Source organism: Bidens hawaiensis, unplaced genomic scaffold (genome assembly GCF_021521415.1).
Source record: "Bidens hawaiensis isolate Kalapana, Puna unplaced genomic scaffold, B.hawaiensis_p1.1 tig00005653_1, whole genome shotgun sequence".
Classification (NCBI taxonomy): Eukaryota; Viridiplantae; Streptophyta; class Magnoliopsida; order Asterales; family Asteraceae; genus Bidens; species Bidens hawaiensis.
Genome location: NW_027491368.1, coordinates 605,721 through 615,229, shown reverse-complemented (window position 1 = coordinate 615,229; position 9,509 = coordinate 605,721). Strand labels below are relative to the sequence as shown.

Genomic DNA, 9,509 nt, shown 5'->3' with positions numbered 1-9,509 from the left:
TAACCTTACCTTTGTCAGCTAGTGACTTTAAAAAACAAAGAAACCCTAAAACCGTTTTCAAGTGTTCATGTACCCAGACGCCAATCTTCATCTCAGATCCACAATCTTTACCATCCAAACTCCACCACCAACTACTAAATTACCTGGTGCAACTTCATAACTCACCACCACCATAATAACATTTCTCCACCCTTAAATAACACATATCCAAATTCAAAACCAACAATAAATATCTCAGACTCGAAATCACTTTTCTGTATGCGTCATGTTGTCGGATTGGTAGGCCACAACCTCCTCCTCCATCCCAGCCATACTATAACCTCCTTCTCAGATCTATCTCCCTCTTGGGCCTTTTTCTTTTTATTTCTCTACTTAATTGGGGCTGAATTGGGTTCAATCTTTTTAGGGTTTCAAAGTTCGGATATCCGTTACACTATCCGGAATGTTCGGATATCCGAAACTCCGGATATCCGACTTTGAACACCCCAAGTGGCAAGGAAGCAAACTCGATGTGGCAAGGAAACAACATTGTGGTGCCAAGTCCAAGGAAACAAAGTCCATGTCTGCAAACATGCTTCAAACTTGTATAGTGGGTCCCTCCCCTCTTATACACACATATTATATATACATATACATATGCATACATATTTAATATTTTTAATAAGGTTTGTGGAGGTTCGTTGTTGTGGAAGAAAGTTGAAGTTTTAAGAAAAGTTTGGAATCTGATGTGACGATGATGTGTCGCTTTGTATAAGTTTGTTGTTGTGGATGCTGTTAGAAGTGAAGTATACTAGCCTTGATGTAAAGGTATATTCCAGATTTTGAGGCTGTTTGGTTCATTCAGATCTGCATGAGTTATATCTGAATGAGTCTCTGTCTTTAGACTTAATTTTAATCATTCAGATGTTTTTATGTTTGAAACCAACAGTTTGAAATCTGAATGAAGTATGTTACATGTAAATGGTTCCATTCGGACATTGTTATCCAAAAAAAAGACACGCACGTGTCCGCCACTTGACCATATAACGACGAATGTCGAATGACTTTTTATTATCCGAAGACAGACGCACGCACGCACGCCAAGACTAGCAAATCGCAATAATACATTCCTTCCCTCCCGCTATTTAAATTGAAGGTTTACTTGGTGGATCAGATAAGTAAAGCAACATGGCTCCTACCAGTTGCCTCCGAGTCGGATCAGTTTATCTCTTGGCGGCAGCGTCTTTGATATTAATAACATCCTGCAATGGAGGAGTCAGTAGCAGTTACACCAGAGCAAGTAATGATATCAGTGCTGATATGCCCTTGAACAGCGATGTCTTTGCACTTCCTCCTGGCTATAATGCTCCTCAACAGGTTCTTAATTATATTCCTATTTTATTCTCTATTTAAGCATTTGTATGATGTATATGCATAGATAGGTCAACGATCTTAGTTGGTCGATCAAAGTATCATGTGTCGACATTTTCATTAGATTTGAAGATAGTGGATCCCTGATCTAATTATAATCACATTAAGTATACTTGTGATGATGATCTTGCTTTGAACATTATTTATTTGGGATTCTAATGATTCAACATATGATTTGAAGTTTTACGTTATCCCTAACCAAACGGGATCTTAATAACAAAAAAAAATATTGATTTTAATGAAGGTTCACATTACACAAGGGGATCACCAAGGGAGAGGAGTGATTATTTCTTGGGTTACACCAAACGAACCCGGTTCAAGTAAAGTAACTTATTGGGCTGAGAGTACTAATCTCAAAAGGCACGCAGTGGGAAAATTTGTTACCTACAAGTACTACAATTACAGCTCACCCTACATCCATCACTGCACCATCAAGGATCTTCAAGTAATGTTCAAAACTTATCTGAGCGGGCCGGGTCATGCGGGTTTGGCTAACAGGTCAAAAGGAGTTCGGGTTAACACATATCTGTTTACAAAATACACTTTAATTCTGATTATTGTGACTCCTTGAAAAAAAATTGACTTAGATGGTTTAATGCATTAAATAATATTTACTTTGGGTAACTTTTAAGCAATTTGATCCCTTCCTCGTTTGCTAATTTTTATTTGACCCATCTGAAATAAAACACAACCCGAATCAACCTATATATTGGTTTGAACTTACCACCTCTAATTTACAATGAATAACAGTGTCAAAGTGGTCTGATTAACATCATTATTCAAATTTTGCAGTATAATACAAAGTACTTTTACGAAGTCGGAACCGGAAATGCGACTAGAAAGTTCTGGTTTACCACGCCCCCTGAAGTGGGCCCCGATGTTCCGTATACTTTCGGTCTTATAGGTATTGTATGATTGTATCTAATGCTTATAAGCTTGTTTACTTAATAATATGACTGATAAGTTAAATGAAGTGCTTACTTCTTTCTTGTATCCTAAGGTGATCTTGGTCAGACGTTTGACTCAAACCGAACTTTGACTCATTACGAGTCAAACCCGGCAAAAGGGCAGGCTGTGCTTTTTGTTGGTGACCTGTCATATGCGGATGCATACCCATTGCATGACAATAATAGGTGGGATTCATGGGGACGGTTTGTTGAAAGAAGTGTGGCTTATCAACCATGGATTTGGAGTGCTGGAAATCATGAAATTGATTTTCTTCCTGAATATGTAATTAATTTGATGCATATCTTATTATTTTTGAGTTATCTTTTATTTTAATTTCCAATTTTATTTGTAGGGTGAAGGTGAACCGTTTAAGCCTTATACACATAGGTATTATGTGCCATACGAAGATTCTGGGAGTACATCTCCTCTTTGGTACTCAATTAAATGAGCTTCTGCGTACATAATCGTGATGTCATCTTACTCTGCTTATGGTAAGCCTAAGGGGATATTTGGAGTTTAAGGGTGCTAAATGGGTCGGGTTTGTGGTTTGTCGGGTCTGACATGACATGGACCCGGAAATAGTGTGAAGACACGTGAACCAGAACACGACATGAGTATTCGCGGGTTGACACGAACACAATCCGTTTAGTCGATATTTATTTTTCCAATTTTAATTCTTTAAAGGTATTAATTCACACCAAAAAATATATATGCATATAAAACATTTATGCTTAGATTACAAGAGTTAATATCAATTTCTCTTTCAGTGTTTATGATTTGACATAAAAATACTCAGCTAATTTAAGTTGTGACAAAAACACATTTTAAAGTAAGCTAAAAAACAAACAGGTTAAACAGAACCCAACCGATTTAGTAAAAAATGTTCATGGGTCAACCTGAAACTGGCCCGAATCCATTTATACTAACCAAAACCTGCAAATTTCTTGTTATGCTCAGGTTGTGTACTCGTGTTTACGTTTCGAGCTGTTCTAAGACTGAAGTTACAGTAACAAACAAATTTTTATTCAACTTGATTATCTGGTTCTTCATATACAAGAAATTCTTGATTTCCAATTACAGATTGTTGTCAAATCATTAATTAGAAAGAATTTAACCAAATTGTTGTCTTTTTTGTAGGAATGTACACGCCTCAATATAAATGGCTCATAAAAGAGCTACCGAAAGTGAACAGAACCCAGACACCATGGTTAATTGTGATTATGCATTGTCCATTATATAGTAGTTACTTGCATCATTATATGGAAGGTGAAACTATGAGAGTGATGTATGAACAATATTTTGTTCAGTACAAGGTGGATGTCGTCTTTTCAGGACATGTTCATGCGTACGAGCGAACGGTGAGTAATTGTCGAAGATAAATGTAAACTTGTGTGTTATTTGACTTTTTGACTTTTTTAATATCGCAGGAACGGGTGTCGAATATTGTTTACAATATTGAGAACGGGTTGTATACTCCTAAATATGACGAATCTGCTCCTGTTTACATAACCGTTGGTGATGGAGGAAACCAAGAAGGATTGCTACATGAGTATGCCATTACTTAATTTTACACGTGGCAGTGATTTAGTTTTATGTTTTTTTTAAAAAAACTGATTGTTTGGCTCGGTTTCGGTTTTTACATCAACTGAAAGTCGAAAACCTGAACTGAAGCGATTGGAACTGAACCAAACCGAAAAGGCCGATTTTGGGTCCAAATGTGTAATAAATCAAGTAATCATAATTAACAAAATGTGTAATAAATCAATTAATCATAATTAACAAAAAAATTACCAAAATTTGAGGCCCATATTCACTAATTTTGGGCCCAAAATTCTCAAGCCCAAATGGTCAAACCAAGATGAATCCATTTTGAACCGAACAATTTCAAAAACCCAAAAACCGAAATTTCGGTTTTTGGTTCAGTTGGAACCCAAAACCGAACCAAACTGACCCAAGCACATTATCTATCGCCACTAGCTGCCACAAAATAGATGCAGTGGTTGAAACATTACGATTAATTTTTTTTTCCTAAAGCAACCTGTTCCAGTACGAGCTCAATTCGAATGGAACCCATATGATACTTTTTTTAAAAGGCCGTGCCTGGCCCGTTTTGTGACCCGACCTGACCCACCTCTTTTCTCTGGCTTACTTAGAATCTTTTTATAATCTTAATCTCACTTTGATGAAAAAACGAGTTTTGATTTTATATATTTCTCGTTGCAGGATGGTAGATCCACAACCGAAGTATTCAGCATATAGGGAACCGAGCTACGGGCATGCTACATTTGAGATTAAGAACCGAACAACCGCTTATTATGCTTGGCATCGTAATCAAGACGGATACTCGGTTGAAGCCGACTCTGTATTGTTTCACAACTTGTACTGGAAATCATCACCTGATTCGTCAGTTGCATCTTTCTGAGTAAAATTTGAATATTTTATGTCCCACTTCCACGAATGAATAGGTTCATCAACATTTTCATCATGGACCATATGCTTAATGTAAAAATGTAAACTATGGGTGGTGTTTGGACGTGTTTGTTGTATCTGTATTTTGAAGTTAAAATAAACAAATAGTTAAAAGTTAAAAGGGTTTGATAGAAAGTTAAATACTTATTATGTAAGGATGTAATGTACAGGAGACAGAAAATTACGTGTGGTATGTGTGTCTTTGATTTTTAATAGGAAGTTTACGCACATTTAATTATTTAACTAAATATTTCTAAAAAATACAAAATTTTAGTTGTATTCTTGAAATGTCAAATTAGATAAGTTACATAATTTGTTACTTAACAAATTAAACCAATACCAATCGAGTTCCTGCCAAGTCCCATCACAACGTAGGGGGTTTAAGCACATTGTTTATTTTAAGATACTATCGCCGGTCTAGTTATGCTTTTTGGAAAAAAAAATAAATGCAAGCAGGGTTTAATTTATTATAAAAATACCATGTGTAGAACTTTTGTAAGGCAAACGATGTAGATTTACTTATGCTTGGGGAGGCGATACTGTTACCGAAAAAACTACAATCCATTGGGTCGAATGAGACAATGTTATATTATCAAAGGATGTGGGAATGGTGGTGGCGGTACAAAACCGAACCTAACCTAACCGTCTGTGGAGAGAAGCAATTCAAGTGCTCCACCATAGTTGGGGAACGTGAAATTCCATCCCGATGAAGGCTGGTAGAATAGGCATATCTACTAATTTAGTCAGAAGCGCGCACATGTTGAATACACGAGATACACTTAATCCCGTAACGAGCATAACATCAAATTTCTGGATGATTAATATGCAAGTGAAATACCCCTAGGTTGTTCATGATTTTTAAGAAAAAAACGTTGCCCTGTGTCAGATTTTTTTTTAGTTGTGAGTTTAAATCCTAGATCGAAAATCAAACACGAAGTAAATAGTAACTCTTGTTTATTAATAAGAAAATATAACTAGAAAAACCAATGTTTTAAAAACCGATATTTTACTTGTACCATATTGGACTAAAAAATGGTACAACCGGTTGAACCAGGTTATATCGGAAGTTTCAATCGGTTGAATAGTCCACCTTATAATTTATTATAAATGTAACTTCAATCTAAAAGTAACCTAAAAGTAAATGATTCCATACCAAAAAATAATCAAAAAGTTAATCCGTGTTAAAAAAATAATGCAAAAGGACTCCATTTTAAAAAGAATAGTCCTAAAGTTTACACGTGTAAGGAAATTCATTTGCGCGGCTTATGTGTGTGTTTTCCAAGGTGTTTCTCTCCAGAGAATGGCGATTTTTTTCCCTTCTCTAGAGCCATCCCCATCTCCTTATCTAATCTCTTCTCAGTCGGCTTCCAATCACTTATTTGTGGCTTGGAATTGATCAATCTTTGTGTCTATACACTGATTCGATCAATCAATCCTTCTGGATTTGATGTCAATCGATTCTGGTGTGTCCAGAATTATTACCCAGGAGTGCTTCTGTGTTCTTCGTGTTAGACAACCGATTGGGTTAGGGGTGCCATGCGTTATCGGGAATCAAACCTTTCTGGTGGTGATTTGATCAATCATAGTGATGATCTGATTGATTTTGGAATTTACTTGCCAAGATGTCAATCGACTTGGATTTTTTTCTAGGTTGTTACCCGGATAACGTTTGTTATTTGGTGTTAGACATCCGATTAGCATGAGGATTTGATGATGGTTTAGATTGCTTTTTGTAGGTTCCCAGCTGGATCTACATAGGAGTATCTCGTAACACGAGGGTGCGGAATCCCCTACGTATTCGATACGAGTGCTAACACGAGGAACATGTAAATCACACTCAAACACACAAACACAAAGGATACTTGTTATATTGCGATATCGATAAACAAAGACACCAAAAACACGTAACACCAAAAGTCACTAACTCAGCCGTCAAGTCTACAAAACACGTAGCCGAAGTTAGGTTATAAAGCACGACAACTTCGCCTAACATACTAGGCGAAGTTGTCCCTAACTTCGCTACTCACCAAGTTCGCTTAAACAAAATGCAAACTAACAAGTTCAGCACAATAAGAGCAATGTAACGATTACAGACACAAATAAACACGAGATAAATGAACTACTGGCATCATGCACCAACAGACTCCCCCTTGGCAGTAGCTTCATATCTCTAACATCTTCGCCGTGTCTTGTAATCCAAAAAGCACGTACCCATCGTCTTCAAGCATGAACGCCCTGTCTCACACAGACAGAGACCACCCTCTGGTACTTCTTTGCTTCGTCTTTCCACGTAGGTATATAAAAAATCTTCTTGTCATTGAGTACCTGCAAGTCAGCTTGAGACAAATTAACCAAGTGCATTGGATCATACACTCTCAGGATCTCCTGTTCATCTTCATCTTCCATTACAGCTTCAGCGGTTTGACAATCAACATGCCACCACTTGAGATCCTTCAACACATCCTGGGGCATAAATTTCATAGGAACCTCTTTCAAACACCGAATTGGCTTGTACTTCATCACCATCCAGGGCTTGCCATCAGCCCGCATACCACTTTCCTTATCTTATTAGCTTCCCCTTTTGAGGCTTCAGAAGCTCAAACTTTTTCTCTTTCACACTTTCCTTCCACACGATCTTTCCCACCCATCTCACAAAATCATCATCACTTCTATTTATCAATCTCAACCGAACCAAATCTTTCACTTCACACTCAGGCAAAGTGTTAAGCGATCTCAATGCCTTAGCATAATATTGAACCCCATCATATCGCTTTATCACAAACAACTTTAACTGTTCATCATACAACCAGAAAATAATACCTTTCTTCGATTCAACATAACCCTTGATATTGTAACTTTTCTTGAACATTGCGGGTACCACTGGGTTCTTTGTTTTTATGAACCATTGAGCACAACCTTCTTTCCATCTTGGCTGCTCTTCCCATTCAGAATCACCCGACACATTTTCATCTTGAACCACATTTTCTTGATCAACACTTGGAATATCGTGCTCAACACTATCATCAATTATCTCACCTTCCTCTAACCCACTATCAATCTCTATATGTTCACCAACTTTCTCAATTTCACTAACAGTCAGCACATCGTCACCCAACTCATCCTCATCATCAACAGCCACTGTCTCATCACATGCACTGCCTGATGGACCAGCAGACTCCCCCTGAGATGTGGAAGATCCAAGAGTTTGTTCAGTTCTTGGCAGCTCACCACCTGCATCTTTCGATGCATTGGGATCATCATCTATGTCCTGTCTTTTCTTCGTTCTTAACTCATCACCCTTGCAACTCGACTCCCCCTGAGATGCTAAGAACTGTTTTAGTTGATCAAACAACTTACCATGCTTAACAAGAAGTGCAGTCTGCAGTTGATTCTCTGCTACCAGACGATTAATAGCTTGAGTCTGAATAATGTTTACCCTTGACTGTTCAGCAACCACCCTTTCAAGAGCCGCAATCCTCTCAGAATCAGACAAATTTGGATCAAAATCAAAGTTCATGTGAGAGGTATCCTGAGCATACAGTGGTGGAATTTCCAAGCTTACAGGATTATTAGAAGTCGGTTGTATAGTAGCAGTGGGTGAAATTGAAACAGACAACCAGGCAGTAGCTACCAATGTGGACTCAACAAACATAGCTACCAGTTCAGTTGGAGTGAGAGTAGGAGGTGGCAATGAAACAATCTCCGGTGCTGACATCAGGGCTGTAGATGGAAGTATACTAGATGGTGCAGATACAACCTCCATTGGTACATTAGAGGTCACAGGTAACGGATCAGCCGAAGAAGAAGGTAACATAGACATACCCGATAACGACGGTGGGGAAAAATGGACAACCCTTGAACTTTCACCAACTTTTGCCTTCTTTGATCTTCGTACCAACCGATACATCTCTTCCTCATAATCTGATTCACTATAATCTGAGTCTTTCTTTCGTTTACCTTGGATTCTTTCTTGTCTAGCAAGAAGTTGCTGTGCTTCAACAACGTCATCAGTGAAGGAATCAGATATAGTTCCCTCAGAATCCTCCACAGAGGCAACAGATGGGCCCACAGATGGACCGACCATAGAGACATGTACACCAGAAACATCAACCACTGAGGCTTGAACTTCAGCAGCAGGATCAACCCTCTCCATATCAAAGAAACCTTTCCCTCCAAAGGCAATCTCAAGATCAACTTGTTATTCGGGAGCTGCAACAGGGTCAACAAGAGGTGTTTGTTGTACCATGGGTGGTGGTTGAACCACAGGAGGTGGTTGAGGGATATCAACATGTTGCGGTGCTGGATCATTAAATTCATCTTCTGGAGGAGCAACATAAGCAGGATTCACTAAATACCCAAACAGTGCTGTGTGCCTTGGCCTAAGTTTGGGCTTGCTTCGCGCACTGGATGACCTACATGTGCAAAAATCCTCTTGCTTATACTTTCAACATAGGAGATAGGACGACGTTGTGGCATATTGGGAGCAACATGATTGAGAATCATCTGTAAGAATCTTGGGTACATCAAGAACCGTTCCCGTGCCACTGCTCGTCGCTGACGATCGATCTCATAAAATACCATCTTACTGAAACTATAAGGCTTGTTGTAAGTCAGTACAGCCATTGAAGACTGCATTGTCGCACCCATACCATCTGAACCAGCCTTGCGACCAGACATGCACA

At 38.4% G+C, this 9,509-nt stretch overlaps 1 protein-coding gene across 1 annotated transcript; it reads left to right on the top strand.

The window, feature by feature from the left end:
- Window positions 1–1,238: 1,238 nt before the first annotated feature.
- Window positions 1,239–4,949, top strand: LOC143630371 (purple acid phosphatase 2-like). The gene is made up of 8 exons (XM_077099409.1): window positions 1,239–1,356; window positions 1,655–1,855; window positions 2,203–2,314; window positions 2,411–2,640; window positions 2,711–2,849; window positions 3,496–3,716; window positions 3,786–3,907; window positions 4,582–4,949. Exons 5-8 carry the CDS (start codon window positions 2,828–2,830, stop codon window positions 4,778–4,780), a joined length of 564 nt encoding a protein of 187 aa, XP_076955524.1. The 5' UTR covers window positions 1,239–1,356; window positions 1,655–1,855; window positions 2,203–2,314; window positions 2,411–2,640; window positions 2,711–2,827; the 3' UTR covers window positions 4,781–4,949.
- Window positions 4,950–9,509: the final 4,560 nt, after the last annotated feature.

Bases quoted from the DNA above. Each gene is read 5' to 3' on its own strand.
- LOC143630371 (XM_077099409.1), top strand. From the start codon at position 2,828: ATGTCATCTTACTCTGCTTATG. The intron at 2,850-3,495 runs GTAAGCCTAAGG...TCTTTTTTGTAG, and splicing joins GTCATCTTACTCTGCTTATG to GAATGTACACGCCTCAATAT. The intron at 3,717-3,785 runs GTGAGTAATTGT...TTAATATCGCAG, and splicing joins TTCATGCGTACGAGCGAACG to GAACGGGTGTCGAATATTGT.